The sequence below is a fragment of the Mauremys reevesii genome, linkage group 2, assembly GCF_016161935.1.
Source record: "Mauremys reevesii isolate NIE-2019 linkage group 2, ASM1616193v1, whole genome shotgun sequence".
In the NCBI taxonomy this organism is placed as follows: Eukaryota; Metazoa; Chordata; order Testudines; family Geoemydidae; genus Mauremys; species Mauremys reevesii.
The window spans coordinates 116,284,199-116,308,394 of record NC_052624.1 but is presented as its reverse complement, the minus strand read 5'-3'; the positions used below and the strand labels follow the sequence as shown (position 1 = coordinate 116,308,394).

General features: G+C 47.5%; 1 protein-coding gene across 4 annotated transcripts in view; it reads left to right on the top strand.

Annotated features, from left to right (window-relative positions):
* LOC120396977 overlaps nucleotides 1-14,976 on the top strand; it is a 77,262-nt gene extending 62,286 nt beyond the window's left edge. For all 4 annotated transcript variants that reach the window (XM_039522284.1, XM_039522286.1, XM_039522285.1 and 1 more), the window contains 4 exons: nucleotides 10,858-10,965; nucleotides 12,093-12,189; nucleotides 13,343-13,780; nucleotides 14,666-14,976. In XM_039522284.1, the coding sequence (XP_039378218.1) occupies nucleotides 10,858-10,965; nucleotides 12,093-12,189; nucleotides 13,343-13,780; nucleotides 14,666-14,745 (723 nt within the window). In that variant the 3' untranslated portion in view covers nucleotides 14,746-14,976. The remainder of the gene's footprint in view (nucleotides 1-10,857; nucleotides 10,966-12,092; nucleotides 12,190-13,342; nucleotides 13,781-14,665) is intronic.
* Nucleotides 14,977-24,196: the final 9,220 nt, after the last annotated feature.

Below are 24,196 nucleotides of genomic sequence, written 5' to 3'. Positions count from 1 at the left end.
TCCTTGAGTTGTATCAGTAGGGCTTTTTTGTGTGTGTGGGTTGGGGGGCAGGAACTAATTCAGTCTCTGTCTTGCTTTTTTGTTTTTTCCCATCAACATTTGTTGGTAAAGGTTCTTGTGACATTTTATGAATGTTACTTTTTGTAGTGGAGCTCACAATTAGGATAAATTTGTAGGCCCAATTATCACATTTATCTTTGAAAACTCATGGAGGATGGGTGAGATCCCAGAGGACTGGAGAAGGGCAAACATAGTACCTATCTTTAAAAAGGGGAACCGAGAACCTAGGGAATTATAGACCAGTCAGCGTAACTTTGATACCTGGAAAGATATTGGAATAAATTATTAAACAATTAATATGTAAGCACCTAGAGGATAACAGGATGATAAATTATAGTCAATACGGATTTGTCAAAAATGGCTCATACCAAACTAACCTAATTTCCTTCTTGGACGGGTTTACTGCCCTAATGGATGGGGGAAGCATTAAATATAAGATCTTGATTTTTAGTAAAGCTTTTGACACAGTCCCACATGACATTCTCACATGCAAACTAGGGAAGTGTGGTCTAGATGAAATTACTATAAAGTGGGTGCACAACTGGTTGAAAAGCTGTGCTAAGAGTAGTTATCAATGGTTCATTGTCAAGATGGGATGATATATCAAGTGGGGGTTCCTGCAGGAATCTGTCATGGATTCAGTGCTATTCAGTATTTTCATTAATTATTTGGATAATGTACTGAGAGTACACTTATAAAATATGCAGATGACACCGAGATGGGAGAGATTGCAAGCACTTCAGCAGACAAGAGTAGAATTCAAAATGACTTTGATAAATTGTAGAATTAGTCTGAAATCAACAAGATGAAATTCAATAAAGACAAGTACAAAGTATTTTACTTAAGAAGGAAAAATCAAATGCACAAATACAAAATGTGGAACAACTGGCTAGGGAACAGTGCTTCTGAAAAGGATCTTGAGATTATAGTGGATCACAAACTAAATATGAATCAGGGCTGTGATGCAGGTGAGAAAAAGGCAAATATTGTTCTGGGGTGTATTAACAGGAATATAATAGTATGTAAGATGCAGGAGGTAAATGTTCCACTCCATTTGGCACTGGTGAGGTTTCGGCTGGAGTACTGTGTCCAGTTTTGGGCATCACAGTTTAGGAAATGTGTGGAGGGAGTCCAAATTGGAGAGAATCCAAAGGCAAGCTATTAAACTGGGTATATTTAATCTTGAGAAAAGAAGACTGAGGGAGGGCCTAATAACAGTGTGCTAAAGGAGTTGGCCGATGAGATTGCAGAGCCATTGGCCATTATCTTTGAAAAATCATGGCGATCGGGGGAGGTCCCGGATGACTGGAAAAAAGCTAATGTTGTGCCCATCTTTAAAAGAGAGAAGGAGGAGGATCCAGGGAACTACAGGCCTGTCAGTCTCACCTCCGTCCCTGGAAAAATCATGGAACAGGTCCTCAAGGAATCAATTCTGAACCACTTAAAGGAGGGGAAAGTGATCAGGAACAGTCAGCATGGATTCACCAAGGGCAAGTCATGCCTGACTAACCTAATTGCCTTCTATGATGAGATAACCGGCTCTGTGGATGAGGGGAAAGTAGTGGATGTGCTATTTCTGGACTTTAGCAAAGCTTTTGATACAGTCTCCCACAGTATTCTTGCCAGCAAGTTAAAGAAGTATGGGCTGGATGAATGGACGGTAAGATGGATAGAAAACTGTCTAGATGGTCGGGCTCAACGGGTAGTGATCAATGGTTCCATGTCTAGTTGGCAGCCGGTATCAAGTAGAGTGCCCCAAGGGTCGGTGCTGAGGCCGGTTTTGTTCAATATCTTCATTAACGATCTGGAGGATGGTGTGGACTGCACCCTTAGCAAGTTTGCAGATGACACTAAACTGGGAGGAGTGGTTGATACGCTGGAGGGTAGGGATAGGATACAGAGGGACCTAGACAAATTAGAGGATTGGGCCAAAAGAAATATGATGAGGGTCAACAAGGACAAGTGCAGAGTCCTGCACTTAGGACGGAAGAATCTCATGCACTGCTACAGACTAGGGACCGAATGGCTGGGCAGCAGTTCTGCAGAAAAGGACCTAGGGGTTATGGTGGATGAAAAGCTGAATATGAGTCAACAGTGTGCCCTTGTTGCCAAGAAGGCTAATGGCATTTTGGGTTCTATAAGTAGGGGCATTTCCAGCAGATCGAGGGATGTGATCATTCCCCTCTATTCAGCACTGGTGAGGCCTCATTTGGAGTACTGTGTCCAGTTTTGGGCCCCCCACTACAAGAAGGATGTGGATAAATTGGAGAGAGTCCAGCGGAGGGCAACAAAAATGATTAGGGGGCTGGAGCACATGACTTATGAGGAGAGGCTGAGGGAACTGGGATTGTTTAGCCTGCAAAAGAGAAGAATGAGGGGGGATTTGATAGCTGCTTTCAACTACCTGAAAGGGGGTTCCAAAGAGGATGGATCTAGACTGTTCTCAGTGGTAGATGACAGAACAAGGAGTAATGGTCTCAAGTTGCAGAAGGGGAGGTTTAGGTTGGACATTAGGAAAAACTTTTTCACTAGTAGGGTGGTGAAAGAACTGGAATGTGTTACCTAGGGAGGTGGTGGAATCTCCTTCCTTAGAGGTTTTTAAGGTCAGGCTTGACAAAGCCCTGGCTGGGATGATTTAGTTGGGTTTGGTCCTGCTTTGAGCAGGGGGTTGGACTAGATGACCTCCTGAGGTCCCTTCCAACCCTGATATTCTATGAACAGTTCTCAAATGTGTTAAGGGCTTAGCAGATATATGTGACAGCTGCTTTCCAGCAGAGCCTGGCCACTTCCTAGTTCGGGATCCTTCCCCTTACCTAGTCAGAAGAAGGGAAATAGAGTCGGAAGGGGGCTGATGTCAGTTGTAGTCTTCTGCTTAGCAGATCTATCGTACATGGGATCAGTCCTGGAATTTGCCTCCTGCACAAGATTATGCAGAAAACTTTCTTTTCTCTGCCCAGTAGCAAGATAGCAATGGAAAGCAGGCTGTTTAGTGCTCTGCTAGGGGAGCATTGATCTCAGTACCTTATTGTGCTGATCCATTCTTGTATCTGGCATCTGTATCTTATAGTTGGTTTGAATTGCAAGTTTTGGAATTGCTCTTGATGCCCACTGACCATCTTTACTGGAATACTCTGCTGTTTAAATATGAGGCTCTAAATGTTTAGCTTCTTCTTCGAGTGATTGCTCCTATGCATTCCAGTTAGGTGTGCGCGCTGCGCGTGCACGGCTCTTCGGAAGATTTTTACCCTAGCAACACCGGCGGGCCGGCTGGGCGCCCCCTGGAGTGGCGCCGCTATAGCGCTAGATATATACCCCGTCCGGCCCGTCCGCTCCTCAGTTCCTTCTTCCCGCCCGTGACGGCCGTTGGAACAGTGGAGTGCTCCTTTGACCTCCACATCCCTAGCTCACCTCTGTTTCTCATTTTGTATTTAGTGTATATAGTTAGTTTAAATAGTTAGTTAAGTTAGTTATTAGGTAGATTAAGGGGAATTAGGGGGGCTTAGCCCTCTTTTCCCATCCGGTGCAGGCTTATGCCCAAGACACTGGGGTTCAAGCCCTGCGTGGCTTGCCAGCGGCACATGCCGATTGGGGACCCTCACGACTCCTGCCTGCGTTGTCTTGGTGAGGCCCATCGACCAGATAAGTGCCCAATTTGCAGATCGTTCAAACCTAGAACGAAAAAGGAGCGGGACATTAGATTGAGACAGCTCCTAATGGAGTCGGCGCTTACCCCTGCGGTGCCAACACCTTCAGCTCCGCCGTCGTCCTCGGCACGGAGCGCTCCAGCGGTCCCCGACCGGTCAGGTACCGAGACTCTTAAGAAAAAGCAGCCGGCACCGAAGCCCCGGCACCATTCCCTCTCACCATCGGGGAAACGAAAGCCGCAGCAAAAGTCTATGAAGACATCGGCATCGGGACCGCTCGTCCAGCAGCCAGTGTCAGCCTGCTCGGCACCGACCTCGACAGCGCATAGACTATGCGCGGTACCGTCGACTCCGGCACCGTCAGGGCCGTTGAGTCCGGTACCTCCGTGCTCCCTGGTGCGAACCATGGTCGAGCTGCCTCTCCCGTCCACGCCCGAGACTTTCTCGACGGCGAGGGAACTCATAGAGCTCACAGAGGCACCGAGCCTCCGGCCCCCGGTACCGCCAGTGCGGGCTGTACAGTCAGTGGGTAAACCGGCCATGATGAGGCCTCCTTCCCCTGACAGATGGGATAGAAGGCGATCCAGGTCCCGATCCCGATCCCGGAGACGGTCACCTGCACGCCGATCCAGGTCCCGGCACCGGTCACCATCCCGGTACTGCTCTCCTTCTCGGCACCGGTCGCAGTCCCGGTACCGCTCCTCATCGTGGTACCGGTCGCACTCCCAGAGACGATCCCGGTCCCGGTCTCCGGACCGTCGGCACGGAAGAAGGTCCGGATCCCGACACCGCTCCCGTCACCGTTCACGGAGCCGCTCCCGTCGACGACGGTCGAGATCGCGGTCGACCTCCCGATACTCACGCGGTCGATGGTCCCGCTCTCGCTCCCAGCACCGGTCCCCGGCACCGTCCATGGGCAGACTAGCGGCATCGACGGCGCAGTCCCTGAGCGCCTCTGCCCCCCCGTGGCCTTCCCGCCAACCGTCGGTCGCCTCGCACGAGGGCAGCGGTGGAGAGCACCGGGCAGACCCCCAAGGGCAGGACCACAGTCCGCAGCAATGGGGCTTCTGGACCCCCTGGGCCTATCACGAGGCTCAAGGCGTCCCCTCCCTGCAGCGACCCAGGGCTTCCGACCACAGGGTGCCGGATGCCACTGTCAGCAGGCCCCCTCCATCACCTCCGGCTGAAGCTCCACCGCCGCCTGTACCGGCGGAGCATCCCGTAGAGGCGGAGGCTTCGCACCCCATGGACGAGCCTCAGCTACAAGCCATGGGCCAGGGCCTGTCCTCGTCTTCCTCGCCGGATGAGGTGGTGGCGGGGTCTTCATCATCGGATCCCCCTCCGATTGACTTGCATGCCCACCAGGACCTCCTTCGTCGGGTGACACAAGCCATTGACCTCCCGGTTGCAGAGGTCACTGAAGATGAGGATCCGGTTACTAGGGTGCTTGGAGCTGAGGCCCCGATGCGAGTGGCCCTGCCCTTCATTCGCACCATCCAGAAGAATGCCACTACAATCTGGCAGTCGCCTGCATTCATCCCTCCCACTGCTCGAGGCGTGGAGCGAAAGTACTCCGTTCCCCCGACCGGGTACGAGTACCTGTATACGCACCCGACCCCAGACTCCCTTGTCGTGTAGTCTGTGAATGACCGGGAGAGAAATGGGCAACCCGCATCGGCGCCAAAGTCCAAGGTCTATTCGGCGGGTGGCCTTCAGCTACGGATAGCCAATCAGCTGGCTCTCCTTGGCCGCTACACCTACGACAACTTTGTGGCCCTCTCTAAGTTTACGGAGTTGATTCCAACATCCTCCAGGCAGGAATTCTCAGCCCTGCTTGAGGAGGGCAAGAAAGCCTCCAGGTCCTCCCTCCAGGCCTCACTGGACTCGGCAGATTCCGGAGCCAGAACTTTGGCATCAGGAGTGACCATGAGGAGGATCTCCTGGCTGCAGTCTTCCACCTTGCCGCCAGAAGTCCAGTACACCTTACAGGACCTGCCCTTCGATACCAAGGGCCTATTCTCGGAGAAAACAGACTCCAGAATCCAGACCCTTAAAGATGGCCGTGTCGCCATCCGCACCCTGGGCATGCACACGCCAGCTACCCAGCGGAGGTCCTTCAGGCAGCAGCTGTATCGGCCATTCAATCAGGCCAGGCCACGGCCTGAAAATGGGCGTAGAGGCAGGCTGAACCGGCGTAGGCCATCCGGCAACCGCCGCACCCAGTCCCAGGCGCCCCCCAAGGCCCCTCAAGGGCCGAAGCAGGGATTTTGATGGGACGCCCGAGGACGGCCCATCAGTCTCTTTACCGGATCCTTCCCCGTTATTTTTCAATCGGCTTTCCCATTTCCTCCCGGCGTGGTCCCAGATTACAACGGACAACTGGGTGCTACGCACGGTAGAGTCCGGTTACCGTCTTCAGTTTGTTTCGCCCCCCCCTCCCACCCACCCACCCCGTCCCTCTTCAGGGACCCCTCTCACGAGCAAGTCCTCTCCCAGGAGGTCGAGACTCTGCTGAGTTTGGGTGCCATAGAGGAGGTGCCGAGCAAAATGCGAGGCAGGGGATTTTATTCCCGATATTTCCTAATCCCCAAAGCGAAAGGAGGTCTAAGACCTATACTAGACCTCCGGGACCTCAACAGATGCCTGCTCAAGCTCAAATTTCGCATGGTAACCCTGGGGACTATCATTCCCTCCCTGGATCCAGGAGACTGGTTTGCCGCCCTCGACGTGAAGGACGCGTATTTCCATGTCGCGATTTACCCTCCTCATCGACGCTACCTGCGTTTTGTCGTCAACAGCACTCACTACCAGTTTACGGTGCTTCCCTTCGGCCTCTCCACCGCGCTGAGGGTCTTCACCAAGTGTATGGCAGTGGTTGCCGCAGCCCTCCGCCGTCGTCGTATACCCGTATCTCGGCGATTGGCTGATCCGCGGACCATCCCGCCAACTGGTAGCAAGTCACATGACCACGATCCTAGCCCTGTTTCAGCGCCTAGGACTTATGATAAATGCCGAGAAGTCCACGTTGACTCCATCGCAGAGGGTGGAGTTCATCGGAGCGGTCCTGGATTCCAATTTGGCCAGGGCCCGCCTCCCTCAACCTCGGCATCAGTCTCTGGTCTCCTTAGTTCGGGACCTGCAATCCTTTCCCACAACAACGGTGCGATCCTGCCTCCGCCTCCTGGGCCACATGGCATCGTGCACGTTCGTCACTTCATACGCGAGGTTGCACCTTCGCCCGTTTCAAACTTGGCTTGCGTCGGTGTACCGGCCACACCGCGACTCCATAGATATGGTGGTCACGCCCACAAAGCTGACCCTTGCTTCACTGAGCTGGTGGCTGGACCCAGAAGTCGTGTGTGCCGGAGTCCCATTCCGCCCTCCTCACCCATCCGTCACCCTGACCATGGATGCTTCGGAGCTGGGGTGGGGGGCGCACCTGGCCGACCTGCACACCCAAGGTCTCTGGTCGCCCCGAGAGCTCTCCCTACATATCAATGTCAGGGAACTGCGGGCGATTCGCCTTGCGTGTCAAGCCTTCCGCTCCCATCTCCAAGGGCGCTGTGTGGCGGTGTTTACGGACAACACGACGGCGATGTTTTATGTCAACAAGCAGGGCGGGGCCCGATCCTCCCTGCTTTGCACGGAAGCGATGCTCCTGTGGGACTTCTGCATAAACCACTCGATTCACCTGGTAGCGTCCTATCTTCCGGGGGTGCAGAACACGCTGGCTGACCGTCTCAGCAGGTCGTTCCTTTCTCACGAGTGGTCCCTTCATCCAGATGTGGCACACACAATTTTCCGAAGGTGGGGGTTTCCCCAAATAGACCTGTTTGCCTCCAAAGAGAACAGGAAGTGCCACCAGTTCTGTTCTTACCAGGGTCGCTCCCAAGGCTCCCTGTCGGACGCATTCCTCTGCTCCTGGACGGTTCACCTCCTATATGCCTTCCCTCCGTTCCCACTCGTATATCGAGTGCTGCTCAAACTTCGGAGGGACAGGGCCTGCCTCATACTCGTCGCTCCGGCCTGGCCGAGACAGCACTGGTACACTCTACTGCTCGAGCTCTCAGTACGGGATCCCATTCCCCTCCCGTTGTGGCTGGATGTGATAACGCAGGACTTCGGCAGGCTCTGCCACTTGGACCTGCAGTCCCTCCATCTTACAGCCTGGTACCTGAGTGGTTGACCCACGCGGAGCGTGACTGTTCGGCGGCGGTCCAGCGAGTCCTGCTAGAGAGCAGGAAGCCTTCCACTCGCTCGACTTACCTCGCGAAATGGAAGCGTTTCACACTCTGGTGCGATCAGAGAGACCTTAATCCGTTCGTCGTCCCTATTCCAAGGATCCTGGACTACCTCTGGTCGCTTAAGGAGCAGGGTCTCATGGTCTCATCGTTGAAAGTGCACCTAGCGGCCATATCCGCCTTTCGACCGCCCGTCGGTCACTGGTCTATCTTCTCTGATCCGACGGTTTCCCGCTTCCTAAAAGGCCTAGATCGCTTGTTCCCGCCAGTACGACGTCCTACCCCGTCCTGGGATCTGAATCTAGTTTTGGCCAGGCTTATGGGAGCCCCCTTCGAGCCCTTGGCCACGTGTTCCCTACTCCATCTGTCGTGGAAAACAGCTTTCCTAGTTGCCATAACCTCAGCGAGGAGAGTTTCCAAGCTTCATGCACTAACGGCTGGTCCACCGTATACCATCTTTCATGCAGACAAAGTTCAGCTTCGGCCACACCCGGCCTTCCTCCCTAAGGTGGTATCGGCCTTCCATTTGAACCAGGACATTTTTCTTCCGGTTTTTTTCCCGAAGCCTCACGCCTTGAGTCAGGAACAACAGCTTCACACCCTGGACGTCCGCAGGGCCCTCGCTTTCTACATAGAGCGAACGAAATCCTTCCGGCGTTCGCCCCAACTATTCGTAGCGGTTGCGGAGCGTATGAAAGGCAAGCCGGTCTCCTCTCAGAGGATTTCCTCCTGGGTAACGTCTTGTATCCGGACATGTTACGAGCTTGCTCGAGTGCCAGCTAGCCGCCTCACCGCTCACTCTACGAGAGCGCAAGCCTCTTCTGCCGCCTTCCTGGCCCATGTCCCCATCCAGGACATCTGTAGAGCGGCCACCTGGTCTTCTGTCCACACCTTCGCTTCCCACTACGCGTTGGTGCAACAGTCCAGAGACGATGCAGCCTTCGGCTCAGCAGTCTTACACTCTGCCACGTCTCACTCCGACCCCACCGCCTAGGTAAGGCTTGGGAATCACCTAACTGGAATGCATAGGAGCAATCACTCGAAGAAGAAAAGACGGTTACTCACCATTGTAACTGTTGTTCTTCGAGATGTGTTGCTCCTATCCATTCCAGACCCGCCCTCCTTCCCCACTGTCGGAGTAGCCGGCAAGAAGGAACTGAGGAGCGGCCGGGCCGGCTGGGGTATATATCTAGCGCTATAGCGGCGCCACTCCAGGGGGCGCCCAGCCGGCCCGCCGGTGTTGCTAGGGTAAAAATCTTCCGAAGAGCCGTGCACGCACGGCGCGCACACCTAACAGGAATGGATAGGAGCAACACATCTCGAAGAACAACAGTTACAACGGTGAGTAACCGTTTTTTGTTCCATTACAGAATTTCTGTTTTTCTCTGATTCACCCACTGCTGTCTCTCCTTGCTTCCTTGTTGAACTTCAGCTTTCAGTTGTGATTTGTTCGGTCTCCTGTTTGTTAGCATCCGGGCTGAAGATGCACCCATCTCCGTTGTTGAGTTTTAACACTTCAGTATGATTGAGTTCCTGTCCCTCTTTACTTGCTTTAGTTAAAATAAGTATGCTTATTGTTTAGGTAATCTAGTTGGGGAAAATGTGGACTGCATACATTTTGTGTGATACTCTAGTTCAACTGTGGGTCAGGATCCCAAAGTGGGTTGCGACCTCATATTAAGGAGGTTGCCGGGGCTGGCTTAGACTTGCTGGGGTCCGGGGTCGAAGCCTGAGCCCCACCGCCTGGGGCCAAAACACGAGGGCTTCAGCCTGGTATGGCGGGGCTCAGGTTACAGGCCCCCTGCCTGGAGCTGAAGCCCTTGGCCTTCAGCTTTGTTCCCTCTGCCCAGAGCAGTGGGACTCGGGCTTTGTCCCTCCGACCCAGGGCAGCGGAGCTCGGGTGGACTCAGGTTTCGGTCTTGCCTCCTGGAGTCGTTTAGTAATTTTTGTTATCAGAAGTGGGTTGTGATGCAATGAAGTTTGAGAACCCTTGCTCTAGTTTCTTTAGAAGCAAGGAAGAATACAGTGGCTTTCTGTTTTAGAAGAGCTTATCCCATCTTACCTGCCTAGCAAATAATATTTTAATGTGATTTATGATAAGCTTAGTCTTCACTGCCATAATTTCATTAGCTCAAAAAAAAATCCACAGTTTTTAATAATCTATTATCAGGTAGTTTCCCTTTACTAAATATTTATTTTGCATGTTTGTTATTAGCTGTTGTTTTGTTGCTAGGATCCTGTTTGAAAAATAGTGATGCAAACTCAAAAGGAACAAATACTGTTTGTTTTAAAAAGTAATCCCAATTGTCCATTGATAAATTATTTGGTGTATTGGTTACTTTGTGATTACATAGATATTGAGATACTGGCTTTGACCTGTAAAACCTTGAGTGTCTTGGGACCTGCCTCTCTCTGCATGCAATACTGTCTCAGTTGTGATCAGTAAAGGTGCTCAAGCTGGAATCTTCTCAGCTTAGGAGGAGAAGATACTGATAGGGTAGTTTCTGTGGGGGCCCCTAACTTTGGAATTCATGCCTCCCTTGGTCTGAATTTGTTAACCTTTGGGGTTTGCTTCAAGGCTCTTTTATACACTCAAGCTCTTAAGGAAAGCGTCTGAGGCTTAAGTTCACTTTGGCGTTTTTTTTGTTTGGTTGGTTGGTTTTTGCTATTTGGGGAATGATAAAGCTGCTGAATTTATTGATTCTTGTATGAATATTGCTATGAGAAAATTACATAAGTGCGTAACTCCAATAGGTACTCTTAAAGGTGTTTCTATATAAACTGAAATAAAATTTGATGTTACAAGCAAAACAATGAGTAATCTAATAGCTCATCTATGCCATAGATGAAAAGTTAGATTGTCTCCTTCATCTTTTAGAACATGTTTTGATTTTCTACCTTTTTTTTTCCAGCAAAGCTTTGAGATACTGAGTGAAGATGATGCATCCTTTATCCTAAAGGTTACACAAACTCTTACGAATGCATTGGTGGAATATCGGCAACAGGGTGCACCAACAAATGTAATGTTGTATATTTTAGTAAATGATTGAATCTGTCTTGACTTCTGTGACCTATAAAGAGTACAGATCAAGTATTCATACTGGAACAGAATGGACATGGGTGCAACCTCCAAGTTTTGTCCATCAGGATTTTGAAAGATTTATAATGAAGATAGAATGAGAAAATCATAGCGTTTCCTGTACAGTTGTAACATTTTTGCTTCCATTCTGTTGCTGACTAGAGGTGGATGAAATATTCTAATAAAAGTTATGACAATTTGCCTGATTTGGGGGCCATTTAAAAAAAAAGTATTTGAAATTTTGTGCTACATTTTCTTTACTATATCTTATTGAAAGTTTGAAATCCATTGTGGCTCAAAAGTTCATACCTTTAAGTGATACCGTTTGTGGACCCTAAAAACCACATGGGCTGGAGGATTAAGCATAGCGCTTGAAGCTAGAACATCCTAAATCCTGCTTCTGTCTTTTCCAGTGATTAGCCTTATTAGTGTGTTCTCATATAGTACTTTATACACATTATTAAGTCCCAGTCCTGCAAACATTTAATTATGTGCATAACATTACTCATGTGAGTAATTCCACTGACTTCTGTGGGACTATTTGCATCAGTAAAGTTACACATGTAATTAAGTATTTGCAGGATTGGGTGGAGGTTGGTAAATATATTATTTTCCTCATTTTCTTGTCTGTGTCAAAAGCAGGAATAAAACTCTGATCTTTTGGGCCTCCATCTTGTGCCTAATACATTTGGAAAATTGGGAATCGCAAATTTCCAATAGTATATAAAGCTTTTGCTTTCATGACTGGTGGTTTATGGAGATATGGGCTCTTTAGTGTGTTTTTTGGACTAGCACATAGTGCCTTTTTGTCACTGGACTGGGACTTAATTAGAGCAAATGTTCTGTCCCAAAAAATTTTACTTGCTACTAACTCTAGCATAACAGGTTTTCTAGATATACGTTTTTGGAAACTGTTATTTATTTAACGGTCAGTGTGGAATTTGTTTTTTTGGTGAAGATACTGTTCCTATTTCTTCTTTCCGGAAGTGTTCTACAGACCTAATTTTAAGAGTTGATTGTTTAAAAAACTTGAAAGAAGTTATGCATGCAATTTTTTAAAATTTTTAGGACTCTTTAGATTCTGAACCAAATCAAGAAAAAACAATTGAACATTCCACAGAACAATCTGATGCGACTTCGGTGGATATTAGTGACTGTAACACCGGTAAAGTTTTAAGAATTTAAGACTCCATTTCTTTAAATATATTTTAACCCTAATATTGAATTGTGTGAAAACTTCTAGTATTTTTTTTCTGCTTCACTGAAGCAGAGTTTTGAAATGATCAAGTTCAAGTAATTTAGATTAATGGGCTTCTATTTCTCCACAGATATAGGAAGGCTTATCAACCAATCAGAAAATAAAGGCTATTCACCCAATACATTTAAATGTAGAAATTTATAGGACTTTTAAAATTAGATTGTCCCACTGGAAATGAATGGGATTTTCCTGCAAGCACATGCTAGTCTTTAAATGGACAACAATGTATGCAGTCTGAACATTTGCAACTTAAAATGTTCTAGCTCTTGTTCAATTGATAGAGGCTAATTATTTTAAAAAATTAATGTGCTCAGAAAAGTCTTTATTCCTAAAGAAAGAATGCAAGTTCTGAAGTCTTTAAAACTTGAATCAAATTAGGAGAAAAGTATGTTTTAAAAAGATTATCTCCAGCATCTAAATGTGCCGGTCTGGAGAGAGGGAAGTATGATTACACTTCCAGGAGGACTGATGAGACTGGGTCATTGCATGCAAGCAAACAAGTCCATGATTTTTCATTCCTTATTCCTGATGTAAGAGGGTTTCATAGTCAGTCTTTTTTTTCCTTCCTCCTCTCTCCCTTGAAGAGGAACAGTCTAGATTCAGGTCCAGTCTACTCACAGAAATTGCAGAGTTAACTAAATTGATTTCTTAGCCAGCTAAGTTAAATGAGTGCAACCCCCCTTTATCCAGCAGCTGAATACTTTGCAGCTTCTTAGCCTCTGTGGTTCTGCTCCTGATGCATCAGTACAAGAAACCTGCGTCTCTCTAGGGAAGAAGTTCATTCTTGGGACTAACAGGTTCTGTTTTTGTCATACCGTCTGGTTTGATGGGGAACACACTCCCATGCCAGTAAGTAAAAATATCCAGAAATTCCAGTGCACCTCCTTTCTCTGTAACTTTTTGATAAGGTGACACTATTTCCTAAGAAGCATTGCATTTTAAAATTTCAATTAATATGCCATTAGTGAACTTGGAACTACCTGCAGTGTATGAAGTTTTGGGACTGTGGTCTTTTTTTTTTTTGTATACAAAGTGGAAGTAACTTTTTTTTTTCTTGCAGGGTTTTCAGCAAATTATATGTCAGACAGGAGGCAGCATCCTGCCCAACAACCATATGACAGCACAGCAGCAAAGTCTAATGTTAGTGGAACATTCATGAAAAAGGATTCACAATCAGTGAACTTTTCAAAAAAACATGCTACAAATTGGAAACGTGGAACTTTTCAATCCACGTTTACAGTATTAAGTAATGAAGAGTCCTTAGATTCTGTTTCTGCTACTGAAGAGCAATATCCCTCCTCTTCTCAAAACATGTCTACTAAAAAGTTTTTATCTGCTATTGAGAGAGATGCACCGCAAAACTCTTTATCTGACTCTTTGAGAACATCATATGAAAACGATGTCACTACTGAATTTTTCAATAGTGTAAGAAATATGGATGCTGCCGAGGTTACGGCTACTCTACAGAAAATAGCAGCCACAAATCCAGCCTTCAGAGGTAATCTGCTTGCATCTGTATACCTTAATTTTGTTTGTAGTCATTTTTTTAAATGTTGTTGTTGAAGTGGAGCAGAGCTCTACAGATAAAGTGTATTTTGTGAATTTATTAGGACAGAAGTTGATGAGACAATATTGTCTTCTCTTAGTTCTTAATATTTTCAACTTGCCACTTCATCAGGACCCACACTCTTTCTTAGGATGAAGGTCAAAATGCTTGTTCTCCTCTGAAGATGTCATATGTATCTTAATTTTTATTGCCTTTTGGTATTTTCCTGTTAGCTCTTAGTAATGTTTACAAGTTTTTCCTATCATGAAGATTCAATTGAATAAAATCAAGCATGCCTTCTTTTTAAAAAAAAAAAAAAAAAAAAAAAGTGAATCTAGGACCTGTATGGTGGTTCGTATGATGTTGTTTTTAGGGTTTGAGATTTATGGCATGTAAGAAGCCTTTGCTTGTACAATTCTTAGGACCATGTATACTCATATTCAGTAATATTCTCAGTAAACAGCTCTTAATCAGGAGACAGGTATTTTCATCTCTCACTATAAGCTCCTGATAAGAGTCCCAGCTTCTGAACTCTCCCATATCTCTACATCCAACTCTTCTGCTATCCTCCCCCTGACAAGCAGCTTATCCTCATTTCTAAGCCTCAAACACACAATTTCTATGTGCACCTGGAAATTGGGTACCATTCTGATCATTAAGACTCCTGCGATAATTCTAATAAAATATGTATAAATTTGTTTCATTTAGTATGAAATCCTCCAAAACTCATGAATATGTCCAGATGTTTCATTAGTACATTTATGTTTGTTTTAAAATAATCATTATTAGAACTTTATCAGCAAATCACTCATCTTCTCTTCTCCCTTTTTATTAAAGGTATTGACATTCCAAATGTGATAAGGATCTTGACTGAAAGTGGGACTCTTAGAGCACCAAACAGCAACAACGTGCAGTGATATGGGAAAACAAGAAGTGAAATTAATATTGTAATGTGTAAACTGAAAATTTGTCACTTGTATGCAATTAATTTCAGTGTGTTCAAACTCTGTACAGTGGTACTTGTTATATCTCCAGAGTAATAGTTTGATTTTGCAGATTTGTGTGTTATATTTATTTCTCCCAATTGCTGGAATTTCTGTATTTGTGGAAAGAGACTGTAATGTTGATAAAAAAAATATTTTTTCTTTGTTAAAGATCATCACTTTCGAAAATTACCCCTAAAAATGGTTTAGCTATATCTTGGCTAGAAAGCTTTTACATAGTGGAGGGCTGATCTTCCCCCCCTAATTCTTCATAAAAATAACTAAAGAAAGGAATTGCATGGGTAGAGTAGAATATACAGGCTTGAACCTTCTAGGTCATTAGTTCAAATTTGACTCAAGATTATCTATACCCAAAAGATACTTCCTTTTGCAGCTATTCATTGGCCACTGGATCTGATCCAAAGTCCCCTTTTAGTCAAAAGAGAGACTCCCATTGACTTATGTGGGCTTTGGATCAGGCCCCATCATGTGTGAGATAAGATTATAGTATCAATCTGGTTCCTGGGTGAGGTGTCCAAATTGCATGAAACCCATCAGTGTTGGAAACTTAATTGGAAGACTCAGCAAACAGGGCAGAGATTGAAGTGTGTCTCCAAGTGATCTAGTCAGATCATGGTTGAGATACAATGCAGTGATTTTTATTTGCTCAGTGAGAAACGTATCCCAATGGTTATCGCTGCCTGCTGTGTCCTGCATAATATCTATGAAGCAAAGAGGGAGGATAGTTGCCGCTGGGATGGAGGGCGGAGATGGAGCGGTTGTCTACCGAGTTTGAAGTGCCGTTAGAAGAGCTCTACACAGATCCATACAGCTCAGGGAGGCTTTGAAAAGAGCACTTTAACAGCGAGCCACAGTAATGTGTTGTGGTGTACTGAGCTCTAGCTGGCTCTGCAGTTTGGGGGCTTGTTAGGAATTTTGTGGTGCTTGCTGTACATTTATGATTATTACACTGTTTGCCACTGATCCTATGAGTTGTGTCACAGTAGTTGTTGTTGTATAAGTGCTTTCACTAGCGCTAGGCATTCTGCAGCACAGGTCGGGAACTAATAAAGATGAATTATTTTCCAAACAAAATAATTTAATTGACTAACGAAAACACTTCAAAAAATTTGTGTGCAAGCTAAAAGCAAATCCATACATTTAAGCTTTGAATATTAACAGAGCTTAAAGAAGGGGAAGGAACATTCATGTCTATTTTAGCTACACATACATCAACCATGGCTTTCGTAGGTTTGTGTATGAGAAGCTGTGATTGTCCTTAATGTCCCCAAGGGTGGAGGGATAGGGTTAGGGATGTGGACCCTGATGCCAAGTGGAGTGTTGTCTTGGAAAGTGAAGGGAGGTGCTATACTGGAATTCTCCATGGACTCCAAAGGGGCGAGCTGGGATTGTTGAACATGTAGGTCTACAAGAGTCTGCAGCATCTGTTTTTGCTGCCAGAGAAGCCCCATTATGTCCGCATCTCCCTCTCCTATTCCTACTGAGACTCCTGGGCCTTGCTCCTATCCTCTCTTTCCTTCTCCATACAATCTGCAGTATTCATCCTCCAGGCCCTTGGTTCAAGGTCTGATGCACCACTGACTTACAAGATCTTGATCAACATGTCATTCTGAGTCCACATCTTTCAGGCATTCCCTGGCTGCAATGGCAGCAGCTTCAGATAAAACACACAGAGAGACCATTATTAAGGTTAAGATTTTGTCATGGTTATTTTTGGTAAAAGTCACAGAGAGGTCGCAGGCAATAAACAAAAAATCACAGGAGCTGTGACCTGTCCATGACTTTTACTAAAAACGGGGGCAAGAGAGTTGTGGGGGAGGAATGACAGCTAGAGCCCCATATGAGGGAACTGAGAGTCCGAGCCCCACTGTGGGGGAACACAGCCAGGTTCCTGCTGCAGCTGTGAGAGGGGCACACAGCCCTGGCTGCAGCTCTAGCCGCAACCTTTGGGGGCACACAGCTCTGGCTGAAGCCACAGGTTTGGGGGCACACAGCCCTGGCTGAAGCCGCAGGGTGGGGGCACACAGCCCTGGCTCCAGCTGCAAGGGAGATGCTCTTAGTTTTCACAGACAACACTGTGGCAATATTTTACCTCAACAGGCAAGGTGGAGCCCAATCTCCCCCACTCTTCTAAGAGGTGACTTGTCTTTCGGAATTCTGTAGTGCCAGTTTGGTGGATCTTGAAGCATCTAACCTTCTGGGGATGCAGAATGGTTTTGCAGACCCCCGTGGCAGATCATTTACAAGCACAAATGGTCGCTTCACCTAGATGTGACCAGACGCATCTTCCAATGGTGGGAATCTCCCCAAGTAGACCTATTTGCAACAAGAACCAGCAGAAAATGTCAGCAATTCTGTTCCCTGCAAGGTCGCAGCCAGGATTCCCTGACAGATGTGTTCTTGTTTCCCTTGTCAGAAAGGCTCCTCTGTGCTTTCCTGCCAATCCCACTCATTCATGAAGTCTTGCTGAAGATCAGACAGGACCGTGTCAGAGTCCTATTCATAGTTCCAGTGTGGGCCCACCAACACTGGTTCTCCGCACTCATGAATCTGTCAATGAAATCTCCAATTTTGTTCCCAGTGGTCTTGGACTTAATTTCCCAAGGCCATGATTGGCTGCTTCACCTGAACCTCCAAGTGCTTCATTTAACCACATGGATGCTCCATGGTTAGATGGTAGAGAGCAGTCTTGTTCAAAAGAGGTGTAGAATGTCCTTCTAAATTGTAGAGATCCATCCACGAGAGCTACTTTCCTTTCTAAGTGGAGACATTTTTCCATCTGGTCATGTCATTCAGGGATTTTGCTGACCTACTTCTTGATCCCACACATTCTAGAATATATCTGCTATACCTGAAAGGTCAAGCGTTGGCTATTTGTTCTGCCGGAGTACACCTAGCAGCTGTTTCTGCATTCCAGCCTAAGGTGGATAATCAATCTGAGTTTGATAATGACATATCAATAAGATTTCTGAAAGGCCTAGACAAATTATATCCTCAAGTGCACAATCCAGTTCCCCAGTGGACCTCAACTTAGGGCTTGGCTACACTTTGCTGCAGGCAGCAGCACAGTGAAAACACCTCTGCTGCCTGGCTGCAGCGGCGCTACAAAGCGCCAGTGTAATCCAGCCCAGCCGCAGCGCCCGCGCCCCCCGCCGCTGTTCCTCCCCCCTGGGGAGCAGGGACAGGCGCTGGGGAGTTTTTTTCCCAGCGCTGGCGCTGCTGACTACACTACTCGCGCGCGCTGCGCTGCGCGCGCTGCCGCGGCAGCGCTTTGAAGTTTAAGTGTAGCCATAGCCTTAGTGTTATCAAGACCAATGGCTCTGCCATTTGAGCCTTTGGCTACTTGCTTGCTGTTACATCTATCAATTAAGGTGGCATTGTTGATGGCCATCTGTCATAAACAGTTAGTTAAGGGTTAAGGTCTCTTTTACCTGTAAAGGGTTAACAAGCAGTACCTGATGAACACCTGACCAGAGGACCAATCAGGGACAAGATAATTTCAAATCTCTGTGGAGGGAATTTTTTTTTCTGTGTTTTGTTTGTGTTGAGTCTCTCTTTGGAGCTAAGGGAGTCCAGACACCTTTTTCAAGTCCTCCCAGGTTTCTGCAGTATTTTTTAGAGTATTAGAGTATTTTAGAGTATTAGAAAGGCGAACTAGTATTATAAGTTTCAGAGTAGCAGCCGTGTTAGTCTGTATCCACAAAAAAAACAGGAGTACTTGTGGCACCTTAAAGACTAACAAATTTATTTTAGCATGAGCTCACGAAAGCTCATGCTAAAATAAATTTGTTAGTCTTTAAGGTGCCACAAGTACTCCTGTTTTTTTAGTAATATAAGTTTATTTCTACATTTGCAATTGTGTGTTTTGCTGAAGGAATATCTTTATTTCTGTTGCCGTTACTTTGCTTTTACTGAGAAAGAAAGGGGGAGGGGGAAATCTCTCCAGGTTATAAGTTAGACCCTGTGTATTGTTCCATCCTGGTATTACAGAGAGAGTGTACTTTCTTTTTGTTCTTTTAATAAACTCTTTTCTTTTTAGGACTTGATTGATTCTTCTCTTGTTTGCATTTTCAAGGGAAGGGGAGGGGGAGGTGAGTCCCTCTTTGTGTTGAGTCAAGGATTTGACTCGGTGTGTATCTCTCCGGAGCAGGCTGGAGAGAGGGAAGGGGGGGAGGGGGACTGGCTGTTTCTCTCTCTCTGGTGAGATTCAAGGGGTTTGAATCTGGGTTCCCCAGGGGAAGTTTGGGGGACAGGCAGTGTGTTACCCACTTTAAACTTAACTGGTGGCAGCAGAACCGGATCTAGACTAAGATTAGTTTAGAGGAGCCCATGCAGGTCCCCATCTTGGAACCCAAAAGCTCCAACTGGGGGAGAAGACCTATGACATGGTGAGCAGCGGTGACGGATTTTTAAGAACCAGGAGCCATTGAGAGCGTTTCTCCTACAGCAGGAATGCAGGCTAGAAGGGAGGGATACCCTGAAGGCAAACAGACAAGGTTTTTCTAACAAGGGATTGTTAGAAGGAATTTTCAGCTAGGCTGGCTGGAGGGAATGAGGTTTTTCTAACAAGGCTTTTGTTAGAAGAGACCCCTACTGAGAGGTACTTAGAATTTGCAAGAGGCACTTGCTAGACCAGTTTGTCTAGTTCTTGTGAGCCAGGAGGGGGAAATTTTTTTTTCCTCTCGGTCAAAAGCATAGTGAGTAACTGTGAACAAGCAACATAAAGCATCACACAATTGCAAATCAAAAGCTTTTGTTTCTTTCTATTCAGTCGCGAGTAGACAGGGTAGGAATTGGGAAGCAAGCAACCCAATTCCCTGACTGCAGAGGGGTGTGGCCAGCACCAGAAGGCACAAACATGAGTGGCAGTGACACAGTTGACAAACTGGAATTTGCTAGGATGCAAATAGAACTAACTAAGGCAGAAGTGGCCAGGGAGGAAGCTGCCCACAAGAGGGAGATGGAGAAACAACAAGCCAAAGAGGCTGACCACAAGAGGGAGCTGGAAAAGCAAGAGGCTGACCACAGGAGACAAATGGAGTTAAAAGAGAAAGACCTGGAATAGCCAGGGCTAACCCAACTGTTCCAGCCCAACCCAACAACCCTTCTCCAGGCACTGTTCTCCACCCCAAGATATTTCCCACCTACAGGGCAGGTGATGACACTGAGGCCTTCTTGGAAAATTTTGAAAGAACCTGCCATGGGTACAGCATCCCTGAAGACCAGTACATGATAGAGCTGAGGCAACGGCTCAGTGGACCCTTAGCAGAAGTGGCAGCTGAAATGCCTAAGGAAAACATGAACGATTATACACTGTTTCAAACAAAGGCCAGAATCAGGATGGGGCTAACACCTGAACATGCCCGTCGGCGGTTCAGAGCCCTAAAATGGAAACCAGATGGGTCATTCCCCAGACACGCCTACAACATTGACAAAAATTGGAATACATGGATATCAGGAACAAAGGTTCAAAATTTTGAAGAGCTGTCACTCCTGATTAGAATGGAACAGTTCTTAAATGGTGTTCCTGAGGAAATAGAACGGTACATCCTAGATAGAGAACCCAAAACTATCACCCATGCAGGGGAGATTGGAGCCAAATGGGCGGAAATAGCAGAATAGAACAAAGCTACGATCCAGGGGAGCGAATCTAACAAGGGACAAACTGACATTAAATCCTACCACCGGGGGCCAATCAAGACCCCAACTACAACCCAAGGAAAACCTCAAACCACCTACAGTCCCACCTCACCAGTCTCCAGCAACCCACCTCGGCCCAGTGACCCGTCAGCTGGGCGATGTTTTAAATGTAATGAACTGGGACATATAAAGGCCAAATGCCCCAAGAACACCAATCGAGTACAGTCCATTACACCATCATCACACCAAGGATCCCCAGGCCCAGATATCTCTCAAATACCCCCGAAGCGCAGGGAAACCTTGAGAGTGGGCGGGAAAAAGGTTACCGCGTGGAGAGACACCGTGGCAAACGTGTCAGTTATCCACCAGTCCTTAGTGGACCCGAAATTCATCAACCCAGAGGTCAAAATCACAATTTCTCCATTCATGTCAAAATCTGTAACCTTACCTACAGCTGAATTGCCTGTCCAGTACAAGGACTGGTCAGGAAAGTGGACTTTTGCTGTCTATGACAATTATTCCATCCCCATGCTACCGGGGGAAGACTTGGCCAACCATGTGGAGCTGGCCAAGAGGGGGGGAGTGGTCACCCGCAACCAGGCCAAACAAGCTTCCACTCCCATCCCTGTTCCTGAGCCGTCCACCAGGACCCCGTCTGTGTTACCAGAGACCCAGACAGAGGTGGTGGAACCGGATCCCATGCCAACAACTACAGCGGCCATAGTACATCCAGTCCCAGAACCGGAACTGGAAGAGCAACCAGCGGCAAAACCATTGCCAGCACTGACCCCAGCGCATCCAACTCCACCGCCAGAGGGCGCCAACGGGCCCGAACTGGCAGAAGCAGCAGACAACCCTACCCAAGAGGCTCAGCCAGAGCCTGAAATATCACCTAGTGCACCAGCGGAGAGCGGTCCACAGTCAACGGAAACAACCTCATCACCTACATCGCTTCCAGAGGGATCAAGCCCAAGTCCACAGTCTACGGAGGAACTGGTGTCTCCAGCCTCAAGGGAACAGTTCCAGACTGAGCAGGAAGCTGATGACAGCCTTAAAAAAGCATGGGTGGCGGCACGGAGCAATCCACCGCGCCTCAGTTCTGCTAACTGATCCCGGTTCGTTGTAGAACAAGGACTTTTATATAAGGAGATTCTTTCTGGTGGACACCAGGAAGACTGGCATCCTCAACAACGGTTGGTAGTTCCAACTAAGTACCGGGAAAAGCTCTTAAGCTTAGCCCATGATCATCCCAGTGGCCATTCTGGGGTAAACAGAAGCAAAGACAGGTTGGGAAGGTCCTTCGACTGGGAGGGGATGGGCAAGGCCGTTGCCAATTATGTCCAGTCTTGTGAGGTATGCCAAAAGGTAGGAAAACCCCAAGACCAGGTCAAGGCCCCTCTCCAGCCACTTCCCATAATTGAGGTCCCATTTCAGTGAGTAGCTGTGTATATTATGGGTCCTTTCCCAAAGAAGACCCCCAGAGGAAGGCAGTACATACTGACTTTTGTGGACTTTGCTACCAGATGGCCGGAAGCAGTAGCTCTAGGCAACACCAGGGCTAAAACTGTGTGCCAGGCCTTAACTGACATTTTTACCAGGGTAGGTTGGCCCTCCGACATTCTTACAGACTCGGGAACGAATTTCCTGTCAGGGACCATGAAAGACCTGTGGGAAGCTCATGGGGTGCATCATTTGGTTGCCACCCCGTACCACCACCACCAAACTAATGGCCTGGTGGAGAGGTTCAATGGAACTTTGGGGGCCATGATCCGTAAATTCGTAAATGAACACTCCAATGATTGGGATCTAGTGTTGCAGCAGTTGCTGTTTGCCTACAGGGCTGTACCACATCCCAGTTTAGGATTCTCACCATTCGAGCTTGTGTATGGCTATGAGGTTAAGGGGCCATTACAGTTGGTGAAGCAACAATGGGAGGGGTTTACGCCTTCTCCAGGAACTAACATTCTGGATTTTGTAAGCAACCTACAAAGCACCCTCCAACACTCTTGGGCCCTTGCTAAAGAGAACCTAAAGGATGCTCAAGCAGAGCAAAAGGTCTGGTATGATAAACATACCAGAGAGTGTTCCTTCAAGGTAGGAGACCAGGTCATGGTCTTGAAGGCGCAACAGGCCCATAAGATGGAAGTGTCATGGGAAGGACCATTCACGGTCCAGGAGCGCCTGGGAGCTGTTAACTACCTCATAGCATTTCCTAATTCCTCCTTAAAGCCTCAAGTGTACCATGTTAACTCTCTAAAGCCCTTTTATCCCAGAGAATTACAGGTTTGTCAGTTTACAGCCCAGGGAGGGGATGACGCTGAGTGGCCTGAAGGTGTCTACTACGAAGGAAAAAGAAATGGGGGTGTGGAAGAGGTGACCCTCTCCACAACCCTGGAACGTCTACAGCGGCAACAGATCAAGGAGCTGTGCACTCACTTCGGCCCTTTGTTCTCAGCCAACCCAGGACGGACTGAGCAAACGTACCACACCATTGACACAGGTAATGCTCACCCGATTAGAACCCCACCCTACTGGGTGTCACCTCATGCCCAAGTTGCTATTAAATGGGAGATTGAAAACATGCTGGAAATGGGTATCATCCGCCCCTCTGCCAGTGCATGGGCATCTCCAGTGGTTCTAGTTCCCAAACCAGATGGGGAAATACGCTTTTGCGTGGACTACCGAAAGTTAAATGCTGTAACTCGCCCCGACAACTACCCAATGCCACGCACCGATGAGCTATTGGAAAAACTGGGACGTGCCCAGTACATCTCTACAATAGATTTAACCAAGGGGTACTGGCAAGTACCACTAGATGAACCCGCCAAAGAAAAGTCAGCCTTTATCACCCATGCAGGGGTGTATGAATTTAATGTGCTTCCATTCGGACTGCGAAATGCACCTGCCACCTTCCAAAGGCTGGTAGATGGTCTACTAGCAGGACTGGGAGTATGTGCAGTTGCCTACCTCGATGATGTGGCCATTTTTTCTGATTCCTGGCCCGAACACCTAGAACACCTGGAAACGGTCTTTGAGCACATCAGGCAGGCAGGACTAACTGTTAAGGCCAAAAAGTGTCAAATAGGCCAAAACACAGTGACTTACCTAGGGCACCAGGTGGGTCGAGGAACCATAAACCCCCTACAGGCCAAGGTGGAGGCTATCCAAAAGTGGCCTCTCCCAAGGTCAAAGAAACAGGTCCAATCCTTCTTAGGCTTGGCCGGATATTACAGGCGATTTGTACCACACTACAGCCAAATCGCTGCCCCACTAACTATTCTAACCAGAAAAATGCAGCCAAATGCTGTTAAGTGGACTGCTGAGTGTCAGAAAGCCTTTACCCAGCTTAAGGCGACGCTCATGTCTGACCTTGTGTTAAGGGCCCCGGACTTTGACAAACCCTTCCTAGTGACCACAGATGCATCTGAACATGGGGTAGGAGCAGTTCTAATGCAAAAAGGACCGGATCACAACTTCCATCCTGTCGTGTTTCTCAGCAAGAAGCTGTCTGAGAGGGAAAGCCACTGGTCCATCAGTGAAAAGGAATGTTACGCCATTGTGTATGCCCTGGAAAAGCTACGCCCATACGTTTGGGGACGGCGGTTCCAGCTACAAACCGACCATGCTGCGCTAAAGTGGCTTCATACTGCCAAGGGAAACAACAAAAAACTTCTCCGATGGAGTTTAGCTCTCCAAGATTTGGAGAGGGGGTCTGATGGGCCTT